Source organism: Nothobranchius furzeri, chromosome 2, assembly GCF_043380555.1.
Source record: "Nothobranchius furzeri strain GRZ-AD chromosome 2, NfurGRZ-RIMD1, whole genome shotgun sequence".
Lineage (NCBI taxonomy): Eukaryota > Metazoa > Chordata > Actinopteri > Cyprinodontiformes > Nothobranchiidae > Nothobranchius > Nothobranchius furzeri.
The window spans coordinates 14,462,561-14,489,363 of NC_091742.1; the positions used below are offsets into that span (position 1 = coordinate 14,462,561).

The 26,803-nt window shown below is 38.6% G+C and overlaps 1 protein-coding gene across 1 annotated transcript in view; it reads right to left on the reverse strand.

The window, feature by feature from the left end:
* Positions 1–8,381: 8,381 nt before the first annotated feature.
* The window catches only part of clvs2 (clavesin 2), a 29,745-nt gene continuing 11,323 nt past the window's right edge, over positions 8,382–26,803 (reverse strand). Inside the window, exons 3-5 of the mRNA XM_015947770.3 lie at positions 12,379–12,489; positions 10,167–10,399; positions 8,382–8,620 (exon numbers count right to left, since the gene is read on the reverse strand). Coding sequence (XP_015803256.1) covers positions 8,527–8,620; positions 10,167–10,399; positions 12,379–12,489 — 438 coding nt within the window. The 3' untranslated portion in view covers positions 8,382–8,526. The remainder of the gene's footprint in view (positions 8,621–10,166; positions 10,400–12,378; positions 12,490–26,803) is intronic.

Consider the following 26,803-nt stretch of genomic DNA (forward strand, 5'->3'; position numbering starts at 1 on the left):
GAGATGTAGATGAAATGTCTTTCTGAGTGAAGCAGTGGAAGGTTTTCGGTCATCAAATTGATTTAAACAAAGTTTTTCAGCTATTATGTAGTTTGAGGAAAACTCTTTGATGTTAGAACGAACACAAGGAAAGGAAGATGGAGAAATCAGTCAGATCTTATAAAGTCTGGTTTTGTTCCAATCTTCATGTTTTCACACTGATTTTTGCCCTTAAATCAGGCAGAAAACTGGTCTAAGCTTGAGCAAGTCCCTGATAAACAGGTTTGTTTTTGTGCATGTTCCTCTGAAGAAGCCTCGCTGTGATAGAACGTTTTATTACTGTGCATCTCTTTGATTTGCTGCTGTTTTCCTTTCTTTTCTGTTTCACTTTGCTCAGAGACATGATCATATTTACTGATCTGGGTCTTCGGGCAGAAACATCTTTGTCCCGTAGCTCTGAAACACCACGGAGCAGTTTGTGGGAATGTTTTTGTTGTAAAATTTCTTATTTTCCTATTTTATTTCTACTCTTAAGACAGTATCTCACACAGCTGCAACCTTTTATTGTGACATCATGTGGGAACAAACCACAAAGTTACAAGACCATCATGCAGATTTACTTTCAGCTGTTGTCTCATGAAGTTTACCAAATTTCTCTTAGTTTGTTTGTCAAACCTCCACGTTTTAAACACTTTCTGACTCATAGAATCTGAAGTGAAAAGAGGTTGAAACCAGCCCCAGACCACATGAAATGACCCCGCTGTGAGAGGATAGGATTCTGGATGCTGCCAACACCAACTGTTGCAGCCTGGTGGGATACATGTGCCTCTGCTATAACCTTTGGTGCTTCGTACTCAACTTTTGACTAACCTTATAGCTTCAAGTTGAAGTTCTCTGCTAAGATTTTTAGCTCCGAGAGCCAAAAGATACTGTTTCTGAAGCTCTTAAATTATATTAAACAGATAGAGTTCCCAGTGAGGACACAAGTCAGCTGATGAGACCATGCTGTGTGTGTTTATCAGTTTACTGTTAGGCTAAATTTCATTTATTCTAAAGGATCGTATTACAGCAGATGCTGAAAAACTAATGCTAAGGGCACAAATTCAGAAAAGATGCATTATGATGATTTATTTTACAAAAACACACCAAAAATGTCTCCTTTATCCATGTTTTCAGTCTTAATGCTATGCTAGGCTAGCTCATGCTAACAGTTTGTAGATATAAATATGTGATTTTTCTTTTGAGTGATTTAAAATGTTCTTTTAGTAGAAAATGATGTTTGTTTTTTCCTTCAAAGGACAAACTTGAAGTTCATAATCAGCAACAGCTTTTGTTCGTACCTGGCTGTTGCCATTTTGAAAACTAAAACTTTATTGTTCAGTATATAAAATAAACAAATTTTACGTCTTCATCCTTTTTTTCACATATTTCTGAGGCATTTTCTCACATTTTGTTCAGTTTAAAGTTGCTTTATGTGGAATTTTAGGATTCTGTTGCACAAATATAAAATTAGCTTTTGTTTCCTGAGAAAGTAAAGAGCAAGTCACACCAAATCGACTTTTTTTCTGATAAACTATATAAATGCGTCTCTAATCGTGTTGCAGACACGCATAGTCAATAGTTTTGCACTTTAGTGCATTTTAGTTAAAATTTAAAAATTTCTGCCTAATGCTGTCAGTGTTGTACCATTGTCAGGTAAAAATGCACTGCATTTGAATTTAAATCTGCCATCGCTATTGGTTAAGAGGTACCCTAGAACGTTAGCTAGTACAATATGATGTCACAATGTTGTTGTGAGCCTGTGTATGTGTGTATTTGTTAGCGGCTCCGCCCTCTCGGTCTGCTAGGCAACAGCATTTGTTGCATTTTTCAAACAGGAAGTGGGAGTTGAGTAAGAATCTGGTAGGGGGTGACTTGCTCTTTAAATAAATGTAAAAGAAATGATGTAAAAATACCACTTTTGATTATATTGCAGCAAAAAGAGTGAATTTATCTAAAATAATAGATTTTTAATTTGTGGCATGACTCAGCTTATTTACTTTGTTTTATTTTTTAAAGGTTTTGAGCACGATTGTAATTAAAATAAAGAAAAACCAACATAGAACATATTTGTGAGCTTTATGCTAGCTCCACTGTATAAAAACACAGCCGGTTATGATTGTTTAATATTTGTATATAATATGAAATAATGTTGTTTGATGCTTATTGAGACAAGCAGCCTGATCCCATCACTTTTCAGGTGGATGCTAATCTTTGAGGGACGTTGTTGCCCAGTGAAATGTGGACTAGTTTATTCATGGAGTTTTTTGTGTGTCATACTTTAAATAAATCTTTAGACTTTATTGTGTCTCATGATCATTATTTTCATCTGTGTGAAGGAAACTGGTGTGAGGATGCAGTTAGAAATGTATTTTAGATGCACCTGCCTCACCTGTTCAATAACAAATATCTGATCAACCAACCAGATGATTTTAGATGATTTATGACCACATGGACCCAATCATAACTGGTTTCTATAACATGACCATGAGTTCACCGGACTCCAACGGCCTCCACAGTCACCAGACCTCAGACCAGTCCAGAACCTCTGGGATGTGGTGGAAACGTCGGTGGAACAGGATGGATGGAGCTGATATCAGGATGGACCAGAACCTCTGGGGGAGACCTTGTTGGATCAATGACCATTAAGGTTGTTTTGATTGAGAAACCTTTTTAATTTAGAGGTTAGTCTTCTAAAATCTCTTCAAAATAAGAGTCCATCTTCTGCTCATTCGGTTTAAAGAGTCTGAGAAAAAAATGGCAGAAATCTTAAAAACAAGAGAAAGCAGACTAATGAGAAAATGTCCATCTTTATTTTGATCATTTTACATTTCATCAAATTGTCTTTAAGGACATTCTTACATAGAACACCTGCTAACTGAACAGTTTCTGTTCCTATAATAAACCGGCTTTCCATAATAACGTCACAAATCTGCCTTAGCGTGGTCATCCTACAGCTCCTACTGCAACTATACAATCAAAGAACAGTGCCATAAAAATCTGGTCAGTGAACGGAGAGTTATGCATTCATGTTTGCCGAAAATTTCAAAAAAGATCATTCAGTGTCTTCAGAGCACAAATACATGATCATCAGAAACAATACATTAGATTCTGAAAGGAAGAGGTGGCTTTGGCTGAGACAGGAACATTATTCAGTCAGTGAGAACAAGAAATCTTACAAAGTCAACACTTTTGCATCAAAGGTGGGGTGTCCAAGTGAAAAATAGTGCCTAAAACTATTCTGTGCATGTGTTGTCCAACAGCTTTTACTGTGAAAAATAAACAAATACAGTGTTTATAACTCTGAGATGCAAAAAAGCAAAGAACATTTTCTGTACATCACTGGAAAAACACTTATTTAATCACTGTTTAGTGGCAAATACTTAAGATGATAACAAGAATAGACCAAAACCTGTATTTAGGTTTCAGGCATGGAGAGAATGTTCTCATTAAAGAGCAAGTCACCCCCACATCAACATTTTTTTCTGATACACTATATAAATGTGTGTCTAATTGTGCTGCAGACACGTGGATTTTAGTTAAAATTTTAATTTTCTGCCTAACAGTGTTGTGTCGTTGTCAGGTAAAAACTCTGCACTGCATTTGAATTTAGATCTGCCATCACTATTGGCTAAGAGGTACCCTAGAACATTAGCTGGTACCATATGATGTCACAATGTTGTTGTGAGCCCGTGTGTGTGTATTTGTTAGCGGCTACGCCCTCTCGGTCCGCTAGGCAACATTTGTTGCATTTTTCAAACAGGAAGTGGGAGTTGAGTAATACTCTGGTAGGGGGTGACTTGCTCTTTAAATAAAGAAAAAAGCAAAGCAGCTGTTAGCATGTTGATCATCGGCTGGAAAAGACTATCTTAAATTTGAGACAAAAGAATAAGAGAAGCTTTGCAGTTTCATCCTCCTGCAGACCACGTCAGAAACCACCATGGAGGTCCACGGCAGAGTCATGCAATCAGTGAGAGGTCTACTAGATGATAAGTAATTAATTTCTTTACAGCTAAAGTTAAAAGCAAGCTGCAAAGAGGACAAAAGATACCTAAAAAGACTCATTTCCTTCATATTTAAAGCTAAATATTGTTCGAAGCTGCTGGATGGGAGCATGGTGAAACTTTTGCGACTTGCACGAAGTCACTAAACAGGTTTGGTCATTTTTAGGATAAAAACAAATGTCAGAAATTCAAGGTTACATTTTGAATAGACCTTTTCACACTTTCTGGAAAAGGAACACAAGTAAAAGAAAAGTAAATGTAAAAATCCACCGGATCTTCCTGTAATCTTGTATATCATCTATAAATGATGAAATAAAAACTAAAAGCTCCAAAGACTCTAAACAACATTCATTTTGTTGGGCGCAAATTCACGTCTTAAAAACAAACACTTTTAAAATAACAATACTAATGAGTTGTGATTGTATCATCACTATTTTTTATGGGACAACAAAATAACAAAGGTGCGTAAACTTTTGTTCTGCACAGAAACCCAGCTCAAAAGCAAATAAAAACGTTTGTTTGTGTTTAGATGTTTAAATAAAGTTTTTACACGAACGAACCTCCAGGATGGTTTCCTGACTGGTTTTGATCCTTTTTGTCTTTTCCAGCTGGTTCCTAACGTCATCCCTAAAACTGCTGAGTCAGACTTTAAATCAACATAGAAAAACATTCAAAATGCTGATTTTTCATAAATAAAATCTACATCTAAACTGTTTACACACCAAACAGCACATACGCACCTGAAGTCTGTAATAACAGCATTTATAATCAATTATTGACACAAAAGTCTTGAGCATCACCAAATAAATATCTGTAGTAAAATTAAACATCTTCACCCAAGTGCGTTTCGTTGGCATTTACGTGTTTTTACATGAAACAGACTTTTAATATTTCACCCTTAAAACCATCAGCAGGCCTGCAGGAACCTCAGATGCTTGCTTCTTTCTCAGCTTTTACGTGTTTATTTCATGTAAACATTGTATCCTAGCAACTGGAAGCATCTACAGTCAGTGTGTGTGTGTGTGTTCCTGTTCAGAGCTGTAATCTTTACTTTTTTTTTTTTTACTAATTCAGATTATTTGAATTCCCACTGTTCTGTTGTCTAGAAAAATAGACATTAATGATGTTTTTATGTGAAACAGAAATTAGATTCTGGATTATTTTAAAGGAAAAGTTCTGGTTATTCTAAACTAGTTCAGTTACAACGATGCATTTGGTAAAACATACGAGAGCCCTTACAGAAAAAAAACTATAGAAATGAATAATTATTTAAGTTCAGTGTGTTTCTTCCAGAATAAACTGGTTAAAAAAATCCCCAAAAAAGAGCTTTGGAGATTTTGTATTTCTGAAAAAATGGTGGCTACTTAAAAAAAAAAATTAAGATAATTTTCTCTTACAGAAAACAGATTATTGAAATATATGTTATTTTTAATTTGTGTCTCCTCCCAACTTGTCCATGAGTAAAAAAAACTAAACTGGGTCAGCTTTAGAAAATATATTTTTGTTTGCGTTTAAGTGCAGCTTATAATAATAATAATAATAATAATAATAATAATAATAATAATAATAATAATAATAATATAATAATAATAATTATTATTATTATTGTTATTATTATTATTATTATTGTTATTAATAACCTCACGGACACGATTTATTTATTTGTTCATAATCAAATAGGAATTACTGATATTTTGGGAATTCCATATGAACCCTTAATGTGCAAAAATAATCTGACAGAATAAAAACTTCCACAATAATTTCATGAACTTTTAAACAAAAGGAAAACGAAGGTTTGAGGAGGAGAAGAAAAAGTTAAATTTTCACGTGAAACTGAGTCAAGTAATAATTTTCATGACCAGTTCACAGGATTTTTGTTCTACTGCGTCGAACGGATTCAAAGAACATTTAAAGTTCCTGATCTGGACGCTGATCTGAGACCAGCACAGACGCGCATCAACAGGATGGTTTAACATTCCATCTGTTCTCCCACCTGATTCTTCCAGCCTGCCGGCTGATCTCTGAACAGCTCGGATGGCCTGGTCGGTTCTGCTCGACTCGTCAAAACCAACAATTTTCAGCCAGATTTTAACATTCAGCTGTTAAAAACATCCTTTGATTTGTGGAAAAGGAGGAACCAGAACAGCAGATGTGAAACTGTACAAAGTCAGAAATAGAGTTTGTGTCTTATCTCCTCTAATCTACATTGTATTTAAATTATAATTTCTAAAAGTTCTAAATGTGGATCATCTCAAATAAAATTGTAATCTCTAAAAGTCTATATTCTGAATATTGATCATCTCAAATAAAATTAATCTATTTAAATATATTTGTACAGGAAATAAATGTAAAAAACATTAAGATTATTTATGCTAACTTTACTTTTAACTGTGTTTATAATTACGACAACAACAACAATAAAAATACTGCAGGAGATGAAAAGTCTGTTGTGAGTGTATTCCCTGAATTTGCTGTGTTAAACTGGATGAAGTGGAGATAAAAATGTTTTATTATGAAGAATTTAACTGATTTAGTCATTGTTTTCTATTTGATGAACAGGAGTTTAACTAAATAAAAATTTTCTGGGTATTATTTTCAATTTCTAAATTTAAACCATTTAGATATTATCTGAAATTTATCAGATAGGAAGAAGAAGGGAAATAATAGTAAGTTTCACAAAAAGAGGAAAAATATTAAGATTCGATTCAATTTTTCTCAGAAGAGCAAAACTGTGAAGTTTAGATTATTTCTACCTTTAACTGATCAACAACACGGTGAGGAAAACAGAATTACCACGTTTGATTGTTAATTAATTTATCCTAAATCAATAAAATGGTAAATTAACAAATAAATCTACAAGTTGAGGGAAAATATATAAAATTTGAAACCTAGAACTTTCAAATGCTCTCATCATGATGCAAAAATATCCCGAAATTCCAAATTCTTCTGTCTTTTAAAGTGAAAAGTTTAATGATTTAGAACAGGATTTTAAAATTCAGACGTTTTTCTTTTGTTTGTTTGAGTGGTTCCAATGTGAAAGATAGTCTGGATGCATGTGAAAGTAAGACATGCAACAATTCAGACTGAACTTCGGCATGAAAAAAGTTTCTGCCTTAACACGTAACACAAGTCGGTAACAAACCACACGGTCTGTTTAAGAGTTATCTGAAAAAATAAATAAACATTTTTAACATAGAGCCAAACACTGAAATAAATACATGCTTGCTGTAGCATCCCCTTTTGTCTGACTTCAGATCCCGGACAAGCCCCCAAATCTTTTTCAGTCCTTGCACAAAAATGCATAAAAACCTTACCTATATAAATGTTTTAAACAATGTTTAAAAATATTCCTACAAATAAAATATAAAGAGTTAGGAAACCCAACTAGAACAAATAAGAGGCTGAAATCTAACCACCGGCTGTTTCGAGGCTTTCTCCATTTTGTTTGTTTATGGATGTTATTTATATTAAATATACAGTTTAAAATTGTCTGGTACCAGTGAGTCATTTTAGTGTTTTAATGCAACAAACGTAGAATATTTTAACGTTTGCAGGATCTTAAATTTGAGGGATTTCATTACAGAGGACAAATGAAAGAGAAAACTGTTGGACTTTTCTGTTACAGGCCAGGATCTTTTATTGTTTCTACTTTGATAAAATTATTCTTAGCCCTATTCTTTTAGAATTTGGAAAATAAAACTCCTGTCCATCTTCTTCCAAACCAAAAGGATGTTGTGATGTGTTTGAGAAGAGCCTGCAGCTCTGTGGTCGTTCTAACGGCGGAGGAAAAGCACTGCGTTCTCGGACATCTGGGTCAGAACAAGAAAGAAAAATGGCCGAAGGGGAAAAAGCAGATGATTCATAGAGCCGACTCTTACCATAAAGGGAGGTTTGCTTTTCCAGGAGACAACTGGAGCGAGACTGAAAGTTTTGGATGTAATTTTGTAGGAAAGATGTCATTCTCCCCTGAAAGGAAATGACCGATAAACCCGATAAAACCAGCGCCGGTTAGGGTGGAAGAGGTGGAAGCAGCCTTTTAACATCCTGTCTGGTTGTTCTGAGCCCTCTCTCCTGCCCAGAAGGAGAGACTTCTTCAATTACTTCGCAAAAAGAGACAAACACAAAGAATAATACTGCTGCTAGGAAGCTGTGGCCTGAATCCCTCGTTCTTCTGACCCTTCATCTGTACCACACGGCTCCTCCTCTGAGGTCTCAGACACATCGTCTCTGCTTGTTCCGGATCATTTAAAGACGTAATTTTTACAGTTTCTGGAATTGGCACTTGACATGTAATCAAATAAATAAATATACTGAATAGAAGACCACCAGAAGCTCTGAGGTTGCCTTTGGGTCTGAGGAGAAGTCGCTCTGGTCGTCTGCTTTAGTCCAACAGCAGCAGAACGCTATGGAGGAAGCTGTTTCTGCAGAACAGGTGCACAGGTCGCTCAGTGTAGCTATGTGTCGGAGTACTGATTTGTTTGTGCCTCTGTGGCGTTTGGTGGGTTTAGTCCAGCGAGAGCAGTGGCTGCATGTTGTCCTCGTCGCTCTTCGCTTTGTCTGGTCTCTTCAGGACTCCTGGTTCCACCACCGACTGAGATCTGCACAAACGGAGATGATGGTCAGCACCGCCGACACCATCCTCTACGGGTCGGACGAGCAACCTCATCTTAGCAAACACAAAAAACTCAGCAAGGCTAATCAGTACTTGGTACCATGTTAGGAATCATGACTCATCAACACAAACAATAAACCAAATAACAAAGAAAGAAAACAATGAACTAAACACAAAATCTAAGTTACAAACGTTCATATAAAAGTTGATTATTACCTTTCTAAATATTTTTACACAGTTTCTATGTTTTCAACTGTACAACCCTCATTACTCCTAATGAGTACAAAAAGAAAACCAGAATAAAAAAAATATATATATATAAATATTTATTTGCAGAAGATGAAGATTAAAGAGCAAGTCACCCCCTACCAGAGTATTACTCCACTCCCACTTCCTGTTTGAAAAATGCAACAAATGCTGTTGCCTAGCAGACCGAGAGGGCGGAGCCGCTAACAAATTCACACACACAGGCTCACAATGACATTGTGATATCATATGGTACCAGCTAACGTTCTAGGGTACCTCTTAGCCAATAGCGATGGCAGATTTAAATTCAAATGCAGTGCAGAGTTTTTACCTGACAACAGCACAACACTGACAGTTTTAGGCAGAAAATTTAACTAAAATGCACTAAAGTGCAAAACTATTGACTACACGTGTCTGCAGCACGACTAGACACACATTTATATAGTTTATCAGGGAGAAAAAAGTAGATTTGGAGGTGACTTACTCTTTAAAGTTGAAAACTCTTTATCCCTCTTACTGCTGATGCGTCGACGAAACATGGCTTCCATATTTACCGTAACTCTTAGACCACTTGTGCACTCAAACAGACTATCCATGTTGTACTTCATGCATGTGTAATATTAGAGTGTTTTTTTCCATATTTGTTCACGTCGTTTATTTTCCAGCTGTAGTTAGTTTGTTCGGCTGTGTTCTGTGGAGGTTTTTTGTTATATTTTACATTTGTGTTATACTTTGATTATCCAGATTTATTGAGGAGGAGCTAGATGGATGGTTTTGACATCACAACCTCCTTTTATTAGAGGTGTGGAGGTGCACTCTGGGCAACAAACACGTCCAGGATGTGCAAGAGTGCAACATGTGCAGCTGGTCAGCAGCAGGAGGCTTAAATCTGATTTTGCAGTTTCTGTTGACATTTTTCAGCTTGATTGCTTGAAAAAGAAAGAAATAAATCAGGACATAAATTAGTTTTTGCACTTTCAGCCAGTTGTGATGATGAAATCCTAAACGTTCTCCCTCCTCTAAGGTGACTTGTTTCTTTCCTACAAAGGATCTCTTTTATCATCTAATTTGTTTCCTATAATTATGCAAAAAACTAAATCTATATAATCTATAAAATAAATCAATCTTCTGCTGATCACTAAAGACTTCTGAGTTTGGCCCAATGAGCCTCGTTTATTCTGTTTCATAAAATTTGTTGTAGGATATTTCATATTTATGAGGATTATTGTTGTACTGGTTGGAGGGAACAAGATTTATTTAGAAGGAAGTCATTTGAAAAGCCTGACCTCTTCATGCTTTTTGGGGACAGGTTCTTCTCCAGGTCCCTCTCCAGGTCCTGGACCGACAGGGTGTAGGACTCAGGGCAGTAGTCTGGCTCCTCGTCGTAGGCATGGTCCAGCAGCGTACGGGCCCACGTCCCCATGTCGTACGGCGGCATCATCCCTCCCAGCTCTGACGGCAGGATCTCAGGGTGGATGAGCTGATGGAGGCTGTTCAGGTTATTCCCGTGCATGAAGATCTACAGAAACATCATACGCTCTGGTTTTAGGGGCTGTTTTGCATTTTATTCCTTCATTTACTTGAACGTTACCATAAATAGCAACGCCTGGAGACACCAGAGTAAATTTAAAGTATGATATCATTAAAGGTGGAGCACGTACTTTAAAACTTTTAAAGTAACTTCAAAGATCCTTAAATGTGACGATCAGGTATTTTTACAGTTTGTTCCCTCCCCCGAGCATCTACAGCAAAGCTAGTCATTTACACAAGCCCAGAGCGGTGACCTATAGGAGAAAATGCCCCAGGTCCCAGCATGCACTACAGGGTGGGACACATCAGTCAGCTTGGCACACTCACCTAGCTTGAATGCTAACTTGACCTGCATTGAATGAATGTCAATTTGCAAACTTTAAGCTACCACTGGAAGAGGAGGGAGGGGAACGAGAACGTATTTATGAGCAGGAACATGCAGCAAAAACATGTGGCCACAGCGGCCCTTCACTGCCATCACGGTGCTACTGTGCACGGAATGAGGCGTGGCTTTCAGCTCCTTTCAGAAGGGGAGGGGGAGCAGAGGCAGAGCATAGCTGTACAAGTCTTGCAAAATCTCCTCCTCCTCTGTTTGATTATGTCACGCTATGGTTCCCAGCTTTAACCATAAACATGAATGCATATATGCCCCAGTGGGCGCTGGAGAGCGAAGCAGTGTCACCACCATATTGGATGGGTTTCTCAGCCTCCAAACCCAACTGGAGTCAACAGAGAATGAGCAACTACCGGTATGCTCGTTTTTTGTGCATCCTACAGGCCACGTGGGATTACTATTAACTTTTCTAGCCTACCTGTTGGGATTTTATATTTTTATTTAATTATATTGATATTTTAACTATCATGCCATACCATATGTCTGACTCTGTGAAAAAGCATAAAAAAAGTTTTTTTTTTTTTGGGGTAAGCACCTTCCTCAGTAGAAATAAAAGCACTGGGGCAAATAGAGACCCATCCAAGATGGTGGCTGGCCACTATGGCAGCTCCAATAGGCAGCGCCAGTCCACGGGGTATCTATGTATATGATGTTTGTGGCTTTAAGGACCAGTCTTGCTAAGAGGTGCCACCCTTGGGCACACTTTACTTGGGGGAACATCCAAATTTAAAGTGGAGACCAAATTAGTAGAGACAATTTGTTGTTAGAGTTTGGGTTTTGCAAAGCATTTTCCAAAATTTATTCTAGTTACCGGTACATTTATTTATTTTGTGCTCCATGAGCCTTGGACAGATTACACTTGGGGCTCATCTGGGACACCTCCTAATTTTAAGTGGAGACCAAATTAGTTTTAGATCATTTTTTGGTAGGGTTCGGGTTTTGCTAAGCATTTTCCAGGGTAAATTCTAGTTACATTTATTAATTTTGTGCTCCATAAACCTAGGACAGATTACACTTGGGGGCTTGTCCAGGATACCTCCAAATTTTCAGTGGAGACCAAATTAATTTTAGAGCATTTTTTTGTTAGGTTTAGGGTTTTGCAAAGCTTTTACCAGAGTCCATTCTAGTTACATTTATGTATTTTGTGCTCCACAAGCCTAGGACAGATTACACTTGGGAGCTCACCCGGGGTACTTTAAACATGTCAGTAGAAACCAATCATTGTAGGAGTTTAAAAAATGTTTTTCTTCTCCAAAGTGGGTTTTAAAGTCAAATGTGTTCTGAAACCTCAGGTTCATCAGCGTCTGGATTTAACAAAAGTGGACATTTATGTTTCCTTAGTGTTAGCTGCATTATTTATCTCACAGATCCTTTGAATCATCTAGAATCATCTAGAAAATAAATCAGGTATTTCAGAAATATTAATACAAATATAATAAATAGACTGATTAAAGGGTAAATATTCTGGGTTTGAAAACAGTTACTTTTGTATTAGACTTTATTCGGAAAAGAAATTAAAATTTATCTTAATAAATCCACTTCCTGGTTTGAAACAATGAGTCACACGTCCGTACCCGCTTCCTGGTTTTGTCCTTGAGGAAGGGTCGAATGACGGTGTAGAGAGCGTGGATGTACCAGGGCTGGTTCACAAAGTGGATCCCTCCGAATCGGGCCGGAAAACTGTCCTGTTTGAGACAGAAACCACAAAGCTCTTCTGTTGTTGCACAGCATGTGAAAAAGATGCTAACTGCTGCATCGTACACATCTTGTCTCTAATGAACCACATAAGGAGATCTTCATGAGAAAACAAGCTTGACATTTAAACAACACTCATGAATTCATCACCCATTAACAAGACGAGGCGTTTACAGCAGCTTGTGTTTTACAAACCTGAGTCGAGCTCCATCAGAATGATTTAAAGAGACTCTCTCACAAGACAGAACGGAGACTTGGTAAACACAAAATTACCCCTGTGACTCTCCTGTCTCCTTTCATTAGATTACTTTGTAAATGTCCTCTAACGGCATATTCAGGAGGAAATGACCCGGGTCTGTTTCAGAGGCTCGGTCGGCAGCATGAGGCCCGAGGGAAATGAGCCACGTTCATGCAGGTTAGCGTGAAGCTGCGGTTCCTAGAGGTCTGGCCAATTATCATAATTACACTTCACTGCAGGTGTGTATGGGAGGCGAAACGTGGCTGTGGTCCAGCAGTATGTCCAGATTATGTTCTGATCGAAGAGCCGGCTGATGGAAATTGCTTTGGGCAGACGTTTATGTGTGGGAGGACAGGAGGCAGAAACAGCATCTGAGGTCAGGATTCACAGAAAAGCAGCCCCAAACCTTCAAAACCTTCTGCTTCAGCAGCTCCAGGGTGACATCAGAGGCTGTGAAAAGGCCTAGTTCTTTTTGCTTGTTGCGTATCCTCGTTCTCCTTCAGTAACGGTCGTACAAATGTTTATATCGTCTGACTTTTTCCACGAGATGTTCTCCAATCTGCTCCGTGTCTGTCGCTAAATGTGTTCGGCTCTCGTTTTACTGTTTTGAGGGGGAATGGCAGCGCCGTTAATGAAGTTAAAGGAAGCAGCATCCTGACAAATCCAAGGGCGCCCCCAAGGGGTGGCCGCCCCTAGAAAATTGATGACCCCTCCAGGAAAAGCCAGTGTTAACAAATCATATTAATGTTCAGTCAAACCATATATTAATCTTGTTTATTCAAGACATAATTGTAAAACAAAATAAAAATATCACAATTAATGAGTAAAGAAACAATCAGAACAAAAAAATATACATATGTTTCTGCTGCTCACCAATTAAAAAAGGTTTATCTCTATAATTTTTTTTGTGAACACAGCAACACAGGTGAATAAATCTAAAAAAAAATAACATTTTAAATAAAATTTGGGGTAAAATTTGAAATAACTGAAATGCATTTTTCTAAAATGTTTGTGTTTGTAAATTTTAAGTTAAATGTTTTGGATATGTACTGTTATTTTAATAAAAACGAATAAAGGTGTAATGCAGTACATTGCCACAGACTAAATTCAACCAGAGTTACCACAAGAACCAATTTGGTGTGCCACCCCAAAAATGTCTTTGGCCCCATCTGGCCACTCCTATCAAAATTTTCTGGAGGCGCCCCTGGACAAATGACAGGCTTGTGGTTCCCGTTGCTTTCCATGGATATTTAGAGAAGACTCCGTCTGTCTCTGCGAGCCTGTTGGAAAGCACTTGCAACGACCCTAACCCTAACAACGACGGATAATGGCGTTGGCCGTCTCCGAACCAACGCAGATAGAGAAGTATAAACTGGCCTTAAATCCAAAACTCAACAACTGGACCAACAGTACTCGGCACAATGATCAACATGATCAAAAACAAGCAAACTAAACCGATTATTAAATGAGACGCACAAAAGGAGAAAAAGCTGGGATCAGAAACACCAAATAAGACAAACTAAAACCCTATAAACCACAAGAACCAAAAACTACAGAATGTAACACCAACACATCAAAGTGTCTAAACAGATTTAAAGTTCATGATAAAGTAAAAAGAAAAAAAATGATTATGTAAAACTTCAGTTTCTGGTGTTTAAGTTGGTTAGTTTCTGCTTGTTTTGGCCCATCAGATTAATTAAAAACAAAAAGTCTCACTCCGATGATTCATGTAAGCATTTAGTCAGACCTCACCACAGCAGGAATCACTCAGCTTACTTCAGTCGTGGTGCTGAGTATTTGCTGCACACGAATATTAAAGGTATAGCAATCAATGTTTTTCTTCCGGGTGGATCACGTCAACCATCGCGCCGCAAAAATGTCAATTTCTGGTGAAGCCAATCCGGAGTTAGTTTTCACTTCCTGCGCATGCGTACTCTGTGCACCCATGCATTCTCATGGAAATCAAGAAGAGGCTAACGCGGTCCAGTCAGCTCCCCACAGACGCTGCTGTTGCCGGTTTTCTGCTCGAGAGGTAAGCTAACGTTCTGCATGCCATTTTTAGAGCCTCTTATTACACAATACGGCCGGCAGCTACTTGTAAACAGGCGCTGGGAGAGTGTTGCGCAAAATGGAAAGGGCGGTTCTTTCCTGAAATTCACAAACATCGATTGCTATACCTTTAAATATTTCGGTCGTGGTGCTGAGTATTTGCTGCACATGAACATTAAGAATTTCGGTCATGGTACTGAGTATTTGCTGCGCATGACCATTAAGTATTTCGGTTGTGGTACTGAGTATTTACTGCACATGACCATTAAGTATTTCGGTCGTGGAACTGAGTATTTGCTGCACATGAAGTATTTCTGTCTTGGTACTGAGTATTTACTGCACATGATCATTAAGTATTTTGGTCGTGGTACTGAGTATTTACTGCACACGATCATTAAGTATTTCGGTAGTGGTACTATTTGCTGCACACGAACATTAAGTATTTCAGTCGTAGTACTGAGTATTTGCTGCACATTACCATTAAGTATTTTGGTCGCGGTACTGAGTATTTACTGCACATGACCATTAAGTATTTTGGTCGCGGAACTGAGTATTTGCTGCACATGAAGTATTTCGGTTCTGGTACTTAGTATTTGATGCACATGAAGTATTTCGGTCGTGGTACTGAGTATTTACTGCACACAAACATTAAGTATTTCGGTCGTAGTACTAAGTATTTACAGCACATGACCATTAAGTATTTTGTATTAAGTCTCAGAAAGAATGAATGAAAGGAGGAAAAGTAAAGTCAGCACATTTTCTTAAAAAACAATCATTATCTGACAATGTAGAAGAAGTGTGATGGTATCGTTTGTAGGAGAACAAAGATTCACGTTCATGAATCTGAAAGCAGACTCTGAGAGACCGAGGACTACACATAGCGGGTGGCTGGATTATTGACTGGGAACAGCTGAGATGATTATAGATGAAACACACGTGAGCATCTGAGGCCACCAAAAGGTGGGAAACAGCAAGTCAGTGACTAAAACAAACAATGTTAGTAAATTAAAACACACTTTGGTTAAAAACCAAATACAACTGGAAAATCCACAACTGTAGCAGGATATCAGAAATAAAGTTTACTCAAAAAGGTTCAAATGCTGAATCAAAATCTGCAGGCAGGAGATTTTTATCACTTTATTTATCAATTTATTGTTTGTTTGTTTGTTTGTTTGTATGCTAGGCATGGTCAGAAAAGCTCCAACTACAAAAGAATAAAAATGTAAAAAATAAAATACAATTGTGAAAACAAGTAAATAAGGCACAAAATACAAGCTAAAAATAAAATGTATGCCTCTAAAACAGCACATAAAGAGCAAACATCGTTAGCTTTTTTTCCTAAAGATTGTTTTATTATCATCAAACTGCACAGCGATTTTAAAAAGTTTTACCTGCAGTTGAGAAATGAGAAAACTTAAATATTCATAAAATTAGGTTTTCTGGGGACCACCGGGTCAAACCCACTCCAGGGTTTTCCTGGATACGGCCCTGCTGCGGGGCACAGCTGAGCATGTGCATGATCAAAAGAAAAAGTGACACAAAACGGGAAAGAATCTGCTTGGACCAACAAACTGGTGAGACTTTTTATTTAGTTTTTCTGTTTCTGCCCAACTTCCCGATGCTGAATAATCTCCTCCCCCTCATGCCCGTGGCTTCACTGAAGAAGGTAAACACATTAGAAATGGTTTTTTAAAAGCGTGGTACGGTTTGAAAAAAATAAAGAAAAACACCCACTTCAAGCTTTGCGACACAAAACACTCCACTAGATTTTCCCTTTAAATCTAACTGGGGGCCACAGCCCATTGAGGCCTGTGAAATCATGTTGGTGAAGACCATTGTTTTCTTTTAACAGTAATTAAATAAGACTCGTTTTGGATTATCCCTCAACTTTGTCAGCATAAATGAATTTGTGCATTATGGTCATTTGTTGGATAAATGAGGTTTTCTCAATAAACTAAAAGTTCGGGTTGTGAGAAATCAAACAGGAGGTTTGGAGATAATTACCAGAAATAAAATACATTTAAAAATGCTAAAGTCAACTTTTAGCATTTAGAATGAACCAAAACAGTTGCTGGTTAAGTTGTTTGTGTTGCCATGCACTCTTCTCCTTAGCTAATTGGCAATGTTTGTATATTTCATTTACCATGGGGGTCACAGGTTACCATGTGGGTCAGAACACTGGCTTTTTCACCTTTACTCCAGATCAATGCATGTCTACGTTATTTCCCACCTGATGTGTTGTAATCACAGTAAAGCTGCTCCCATCATGCATCTTCCGATCTCCTACTGATGTAGTGATTTTATCTCTGAAACTCAAGTGGCCAAATCTGGGTTAATTCTCTGCAGGTACTAGATTTTATCAGGAGTGCTTTGCTTGGAGGCAAGGAGAATAAATCATTATTTTTTTCCCAGTGTGGCTAAGTTACATTTGTTTAGTAAGCCTTGGGCACACTTTACTTGGGGAACTTCCAAATTTTAAGTGGAGACCAAATTAGCTGAGGGAATTTGTTGTTAGAGTTTGGGTTTTGCAAAGCATTTTCCAGAATCAATTCTAGTTACGTTTATTTATTTTGTGCTCCACGAGCCTTGGACAGATTACACTTGGGGGCTCATCCAGGATACCTCCAAATTTTCAGTGGAGACCAAATTAGTTTGAGAGCATTTTTTTGGTAGGGTTAGGGTTTTGCAAAGCATTTTCTAGGGTCAATTCTTGTTGCGTTTATTTATTTTGTGCTCCACGAGCCTAGGACAGATTACACTTGGGGGCTCATCCGGGGTGCTTTAAAAATGTCAGTAGAAACCAAATTAGTTTTCGGAGTTTAGAAAATATTTTTTCTTCTCCAAAGTGGGTTTTAAAATCAAATGTGTTCTGAAACCTCAGGTTCATCAGCGTCTGGATTTTACAAACAAAGTGGACATTTATGTTTCCTTAGTAAGAATCTGAATTTTCATAATAATAACTGAGAGTCAGACTGGATGTAACTATATGAGCTGAAGACGAGCAGGAGGGGAAACATAAATAGACTGAGGTGTTTTTCTTCATATTAATGTGGTTTCAAGCTAAAAAAAATATCAGATTTTATGGTAGTATTTTGTTTCATGTACTGATTTTTTCAGTTAAGAAATAAACGAAAGAAAGAAAAATGCCTACAAATTACTGATAGTGTGTTTAAATTTGTATTTTTTAATCACCTAAAAGAGTTAAACCATCATAAACCTCATGATTAATTAACCAGCTGCTCATCATCACTATTAACCAAAACTTCTAATTAATGAGATTCATAATATAAACATAAAGCTGATTTTAACAAGAGAAGAATTGATGCAAATGCTTTTTTGAGTTTTACAACCGTGGCATGCTGCAGGGACTTGACCTCACATAGTGGGCATTGATGGAGTCCAGTCAATGCAGAAGCTGGCAGAAGGATGCAGGGTCAGGTTTCCGTAGCAGCAGCACAATCTGCACAAGGTGAGTCAGCATCTGATGCTGGAGACGACTGCAAAGTGCACACTAATGATTTAAACACATTCTGTAACCCCACATCGGCGGTAAAACCCAAAACAGCCACAGAGATTATTTATTTAACAGATTCAAACTAATTAGGCTTTCTCTCAGAACATAAAGAACCGATTGATTTAACAATGAAACAGTTTTTGTTTAAAAGTGTGGCTGCAGGAATGAGGAAGAGGAGAACGATGGATCACAACTGCTCATACAGGAAGTCAAGCTCCAACCTGAGAGTCACAGCTGAGCGTTTGTCTACCATGTTTAGATGAAAACCAGATCCTCCAGTTCATCAGCTGTCCAGTCGGACATACAGAGTGCTGCACCTGCAAGCGATCCGCTGTCATCTGGTGTCATCAGCTCCCTCAGTTCAGGGCTTTATTTTGAGGAGAGCATTTAAAATCATTTGTATTTAGTAATTTTATTGTTTTTAGGTCAGTTCAAATATTTACTGGATGTTAATTTATGATTATGGATGAGGAGCAGGTGTGGGCGGAACAGAGACAACAGCTATGGAGGTCCGTGGGGAAAAAACTCACTTCCCTGAAAATATTCAGAATCCTACGAGAAAAAAAGTTTAACTTTTCTTTTAGAATTTAATATATTTTTATGGATTTACAGACAAATCCCTTAATGCTAAAAGCTGGAATTGGAGTTTTGACGTGTAAGCATCCCAGACCGAAAAAAGAGAATAGTTTAATCAATCTAATTGAATTGCTTCAATTGGTAACAAGCAATTTAATTAAGTTTATCCAAACTAAATTATTAGAATTGTACTAATAATTTTAGTTGGATAAACTTAATTAAATTGCTTGTTACCAATTAAAGCAAATTTTTAAGTTGGATCAACTTTTTCTTTTTACAGTGCAGAAATGAGCGTCCATCAGCTCCGGCGATGTCATCAGACCTGACGCATGTCGCCCAGCGCCCGGCATGCACTGGAGCTGCGGTCATAAATCTTCAGTTTCTGTTCAACACATCAGGTTGATGAGCTCCGTCCAAGTTCTGCTCTGCTTCTGTCACTTTTCATCCCTTGAATGAGTTCGCTTGTCTTCAGAGGGGACAACCCAGACAGAGGGGAGGCAGACACGCACGGCGTGCACCGAAGGGCCTTTCTTGTTGGTTTCTAAGTATCGCCTGCAGTGAAAACGTCTTCTGGTCCGGTGAGCGGCCGTAATGCTGAACTGGAAAAGAAGATGAATCAAGAAAAGGGCTTCTGCTCACAGAAAACGTGGCTTTTTCTCTGTGAAGGATCTTTTATTCACTCTGGGTTGAAGCAGTTTTTGGACCACATTCATCCCTGGACTCTACCTCATTTTCTGATTTCTTCAGAATATTTTTATTCAATTATTTTACTCAGAAGTCCTTTTTTTTCTGACTCATCTCCATTTCACTCTTAAACATTTGAGTCAGATCACTGAAAATCACATTTCTTCCTCTCTGGGCTTCCATTTTTTCTTTTAATTCAACTTTTAGAGACGAGAGAGAACACCGAAAATAAAAAAGGATCAAATACATTTAGATAAAGTCTATTTCCTTTTCTTTTGCATGAACCTCTCTGACATTTGTATATTTATTTGTGAAGTGTGGCGCTGAAAGGAGTCATGAAACTCTGGGATTTGGTGAGATGTTTGTCTTTTTATCCATAAGTCCAAGAAGTGTCTTCATGTCTGATCAGTCTGGGAGTTTTACACAGTTTGGGACTTTAATCTCTTGATGAATCCATCAATAAACCAGCGTTAATCCATGGAGGTGCTCCTGGATTTCAGAGGAAGTGGAATGTTTTTTATCAGACGAAGTGAAGAAGTTAAGTTGATATTTCAGACTCACTTTCTTAAATCAGAAAACAGCAGATTTGGGTATTTCATGTAGGGATTCTCCTTTTGGATATAAATTGTTGTAGCAGCAGCCGGCTCCGGACTCTGACTGGTCCTCTTCTAGTCCCGCCTTCTCTGTTAGCTGATTGGTTCTTTTGTTTGCATTGTTACCGCCTCCTGACTGATTTTTCATCATTGTTGATTTTCATCTGGTCTTTTAATTGTTGACAAAAACATTGATCAGTTTAGTCACTGTTTAAGTTTTATTCTGGCTTTTCTTCATTTTTGTTTTGTTTCAAACGTGAAAATATATTTATGGTGAACAAAATGAACCCGAGATAGGAATAAACATTAGTTGTTTATGTCAGCCCAGTTTTCCTTCTCAGACCGATACCGACGTGTTAAAAAAACACCGACAACAACTGATACCGATGTTGATGCAGATAAATCGTACGTTCTTAATATAGACTAAATATTCTCGTTTTTGGTTTCAAAGACTTTTTTCTGCATAGAGGAAATAAAGTTGTCATCGGTGAAACTCTTTTTAGACGAGGATTTATTTCTCCTCACGTCCTTTTAGAGACGTTATTTTCTCTGAAGAGCAGCAGCTGGAGATCAAACTGCTCCTCTACTTCCTTTTAGATGTTGGGAGTTAATTAAGCAAGTTTTGATGGTTAATGGAAGGATACATCAGAAACGTGTGTGTGTGTGTGTGTGTGTGTGTGTGTGTGTGTGTGTGAGAGAGAGAGAGAGGTGCAGCGACCAGGACCAGATTACAGCAGATTATTAATTTCTTTTAGTTAAAATCTTGTTAAATCTGCAGTTTAAAAAAAAAAAAGGTGAACCTGAGTCAACATTTACGGTTTAAGGCTTTGAGCTGATTCTGATAAACTCGTTCTTGTTGTGTCATATGCGCCACACTCTTCAGCTGTTTGAGTCAGAGGATGTAAAACTCACTTTAAATGAACACAAACAGAGTTTTTGTTGTTTTCTGATGCAGAATCCGCTCACAGGCTCCTAGATCAGATCTTGATCTTTGGCAGAGAGCACAAACAGCTTCTCTTTGAAATGATCTTCAAACACTCAAATCAGCCAAAAGTCTAAGGAGCTTATTTTACTGAAAGGAGGAAACATTTGGTCAGAATGTCGTCCGTCTGCAGTTCAGAGATAACAGGCGGGATGGCGAGTTTAAATAACCCGCTGAACACATTCTTTGTTCACAACAACCTTCTGATTCCAGACCTGGAAGACAGATTATTGACTCTGGAAGTATATTTGAGCACCGATTTCATCTGCCGGTAAACAGTGGAGCGAGTTTTGTTCATTGCAAGCTGTGATTGGTCAGAATGAAACACATGCTGAAGAGTTTTAAACAAAGGAAATGATGAAGATGGATCTTTGGGATGACATCATGTTGATTATTAGTTTACGTTTAGCTCAGTATCGCTAAAACCAGCAGGTAGAGACATTCCTGTGGTTTTAGCTGCGGCTGCCGGCCTGACTGGACCCAACATTCATCAGTTATAGAAGCAGTCATCACTTCCTGTGAGTTTGATTAAAGCCAAAAACATCCTAACTCACATTGACAGGTGAGAATAAACTTCAACTGTTTACACACTTTTAGACCATAGAGACAAATGAAAGCCTGCTGTGGTTTTAAAAAGGTTATTTAGAATTTAGCTTAGCTTTTAACTGATTACTATCACCTTTTAAACAAATTAATTCATTAGGTTATTTATCTATTAATTCATTTATTTATTTTATGTATTCTTTCTTTAAACATGCAATTTAAACAGTTTTTTACCATAGATTTATGATCGACATTATTTTAATATCTATATAACTTTTTATATTACAATTATCATTTTAGCTCTCATGGTTTTATATTTTAACCTTAATTTAACCTTTTTCCAGTGCTTCCTCTGTGGGAGTCCTCTGCCACGGTGGCGGTGGTCGGCTGTGGCGGCCTGGGTGCTTTCCAGGTGTGCCTGGGTGGAGGTGGTGGGTCTCCACCCTCCCTGCCCTGGGTGCCCTGTGTCAGTGCCTCGGCTGCTGCTGTAGATCTGCTGCTGTCGGGGCGGATGACTCCCCTGATGGTGTTTCCTTATCCTTATCTTAGCTGGTCTGGCTCATCTAATCTCAGGCCATCGTGTTTGTTCCGTGGGGGGGGTGGGGGGCATGTGTGTGTGTGTGCGTGTGCATGTGTGTGTGTGTGTGTGTGTGTGTGTGCACGCGTGCGTGTGTCCTGGAAGATGAGTGTTGTGAAGGGTTTTTATTGTCAGACTGTTTTAAAAATTCTGGGCATGGGAGGGAATGTGGGCATGCAGGGCTTTTTTAATCTGTTAAGCAGTTTGAGTGTCATGTATTGCATGATTAAGTGCTATATTAATAAAGTTTGATTGAAGTTTGATTGAATATTCAGATTGTTGCATTCACATTTCTGCGCAGTAATTGGTGCCAAAGAACAAAGTTTCAACAGATTTTGTTTTATTTCCGGAGGAGATTCAGTAGGTCACTATTTATCTCCTCATGCATATTTCACGGGCATTTTGGCACCGATTTCAGAGGAGTCCAAGTTATTCTGATGGGGTTCTGGTGTTACATAACACTAATGCAGAGCGGATCCTCGGGGAGTTCGGTAAAAGGAGTTGCAGCCGGCTGGAGCTGCTTGAAAAAGCTGCAGATCTGTCGCTGTAAACCCGACATCTACCAAAATCAGCACAAAGCAAAGAGCACTTCTGTCTGAAAACAGGTGAACTGCTTGGTTTTCTGTGGATAAATGATGATAAAATGAATATTGGATGTAATTAATGTGAGAAAACAAACACTTTGGGTGTTAAAACAATACATTTGAAACAAACGGTGAGAAAAAGAAGAAGCTGCTTCTGCAGCATCGCTCAGACAAGTGGTGATGAACGACCAGACTAATTAAGTTGCAGTAGATTCATTTTGATTTCATCAAATAATCCAATAATTGTCTAATTATCTTTAAAAGAGAGCAGAGGAGTATAAAACTCTGTCTGTACAAATAAAGCTTCGTCTGATTGGTCGGCTTCATGCTGCCTGCGTAGAGGCTGCACGTCTAACTTTCACTTCACGTGACTGTAGAAGATTTCTGTTAAAGCGATAATCACTTATGTTTTTTCATTTCAAGGCATCAAATAGTGCAGTTTTATCAAATCTAAACAAGTCTGAGATGCACGCTGATCTCGTTGTTCAGTAAAAGAACGTTTCAGTCTAAAGCCTTAAATTCTCTAACAACCTACCAGAATGTATCGATTCACCAAACGGACTCACTACAACCCATGCTTTCGTTCTTTTTTAAACACAGAAACAGTTTTGTTTACCTGTTTGTAGCTACGGTTTCGCCGACAGCTGCCGGCTTCTTCAGGCTGACGCTGATGGTGGCGCGTCACTTCCTTCTCCGTTTATCTGCGGGCAGCAGAGGACGTTGTCGCCCTCTACTGCCCGCTCTCCCCTCTCCGACGATGCAGTCCCATGCGTGGTCCAGCGTGTAAACTCCGTCGTCCCTGTTCATGGTCCCACATCCACGTCTCCTTATCTCTATTGCTTCCTTGATCCATCTTTTGTATTTTTGTTGTTCAGTGGTTATGATCCGTGTGCTGTCCCAGTCCATTATATGGTTTTCTCTTAAGCAATGATCTGTTACGGCTGACTTTTTTATTGTACTTTCTGCTTCTTCTTTTGCTGCTCTTGTGTGTTTACGATTTGCCTCTTTCTCGCACTCCTTTCTGTGTTCTATTGTCCGTGTATTGAGTTGGCGTCCGGTTTCTCCTATGTATGTTTTATTGCATATTTTGCATGGGATTTCGTAGATGACTCCACATTTTTGTCCAGCTGATATTTTGTCTTTTGGGTGTACTAATCTGTTTCTAACTGTTGTGTATGTATGTATGTATTGTAAAATTACTGAAGCCACTTCACGAAAAAGGCAAAATAACAGAAAAAATGTACAAACACTGGATTCCCACAGCAAACATAACACCAAGAATATATGGAACACCAAAAATACATAAACAAAACACCCCACTTAGACCAATAGTTGACAGCATAGGTACACCAACATACAACATGGCAAAAGATATCAGCAGAATCATCAGCCCGTTATTAGGAAATACAGACCAACACTGCAAAAATAGTATAGAATTGGCAAAAGAACTAAAGGAAATTACAATAGAAGACAACGACATACTCATCTCACATGACGTCACATCTCTGTTCACAAAAACACCAACCCAAAAAACCATAGACATAGTAGTTAACAGAATCAGACAGGACAAGACTTTACATAAAAGGACAAACCTCACAGCAGATGACATAGCACAACTGATAGGACTGGTAGCTAACTCCACTTACTTCACATACGACAACACAATATACAAACAACTGGAAGGCTTCGCCATGGGTAACCCGTTATCAGCCACCCTGTGCGAGTTTTTCATGGAAGACCTGGAACAAAAAGCCATAGCCACTGCCCCCCCAAACTGCAAAATAAAACTATGGAAACGCTACGTAGACGACATACTGGAAATCATACCAAAAGGTCAAACAGAAACACTAACACAACACTTAAACAATATTGACGACACGGGCAACATAAAATTCACTTATGAGTTAGAAACAGAAGGCAGCATAGCATTTATGGACATGAAAATCACCAGGCAGACCGACGGGACCCTAAACATAAACACATACAGGAAACCAACACACACAGACCAATATTTATTATGGACATCAGAACACCCCACCATACACAAAATGTCAGTAATCAGAACATTATATCACCGAGCAAACATAATAACAGAAGAGAGAGACCGTAAACAAGAGGACAAACACATACAACACGCTTTAAAGACCTGCAGATACCCGACATGGGCAATAAACAAAGGAAAACAACAAACAAAAACAGAAAGCAAAGAACAACCCAAAAAAAGAACCAGAAACCCAGAAAGACAAGAACCAAAACCAGTGATAACCCTACCATACATCAGAGGCATAACGGAAAAAATAAGAGCAACAATGAAAAAACACAACATAAACACACCAACAAAACCATACACAACAGTTAGAAACAGATTAGTACACCCAAAAGACAAAATATCAGCTGGACAAAAATGTGGAGTCATCTACGAAATCCCATGCAAAATATGCAATAAAACATACATAGGAGAAACCGGACGCCAACTCAATACACGGACAATAGAACACAGAAAGGAGTGCGAGAAAGAGGCAAATCGTAAACACACAAGAGCAGCAAAAGAAGAAGCAGAAAGTACAATAAAAAAGTCAGCCGTAACAGATCATTGCTTAAGAGAAAACCATATAATGGACTGGGACAGCACACGGATCATAACCACTGAACAACAAAAATACAAAAGATGGATCAAGGAAGCAATAGAGATAAGGAGACGTGGATGTGGGACCATGAACAGGGACGACGGAGTTTACACGCTGGACCACGCATGGGACTGCATCGTCGGAGAGGGGAGAGCGGGCAGTAGAGGGCGACAACGTCCTCTGCTGCCCGCAGATAAACGGAGAAGGAAGTGACGCGCCACCATCAGCGTCAGCCTGAAGAAGCCGGCAGCTGTCGGCGAAACCGTAGCTACAAACAGGTAAACAAAACTGTTTCTGTGTTTAAAAAAGAACGAAAGCATGGATTTACAAAGACACAGCAAGAACACACCTAAGAGGACTCACTACAAGCTTCTCCAGAGCCGCTGTTGGGTGTTGTCCTGTTCTGCAGTAACGTAAATATTTTAAACGTGCAGGTTTGGTTTGTCTTTGTCCCGTCAGACGTGATTACTGTTCACCCTGCTTCAGGTTGCACCGAGGTTCATTCACTCAGAATAAAGATTTGCACGACTTTTCACCACAAACATCCAACAGACACGAGTCCAGGAGTTAATAAAAAACCAGCTCTGGTGTTACGGATCTGTTTTAGACCATAGATAAAGGAGATTAGGGTGAGGAAATGTAGAAACCAGTGGATGCAGACATCAGTCACAAGCTGAAGACACACTGGAAGATAGCTTTTTTGCTGATTTTTACCCACAATTCCCAGTTGGAGAGAGTCTGCACCATCAGCAGTAATGGAGTATAGACAGTTTGGATGGTTGGCTCAAACTCTGCTGGTGTGTGGGGAACTGACCTGAGCTGACCTCAGCAGCAGCGATAGCGTGATGGGGAAACAGCCACACAAACAGCTGATTACCAAACACGCTGCCAACAGCCAATCAGAAACACTGGAAGCCGACTCAGAAGAGAACAGGAACAGGAAATGTAAAAACAGTAATGGTTGCCCTTTGACTCGTAGGAGATAGGTGTAGAAGACTATTCATGTTCAGCCTGCATGAAAAACTCAGACCGATTTTAATCAGAGGTAATCATTTAAAAATGTTTTTTCAGTGTCCCGCACCTTAAACAACAGAAAAAGTGCTGAACTGAAAAAATTCCCCCCAAAAAGTAGATCTTTAAATAAAACGTTAAACGTTATTACCGTACATTAACGTAACGTCCAGAAATGGTCGGTTTTCGCCTACAGATTGACCTACAGGCCACCGGTCATCTACAGACATATTTCCACCCTCTGAGGTGGATTTTACATTCCACCTTCCAACAAGCAACAAGGTTGAGCAAACCTTGTTGACATTTCAGGAGGAACACAATATCAG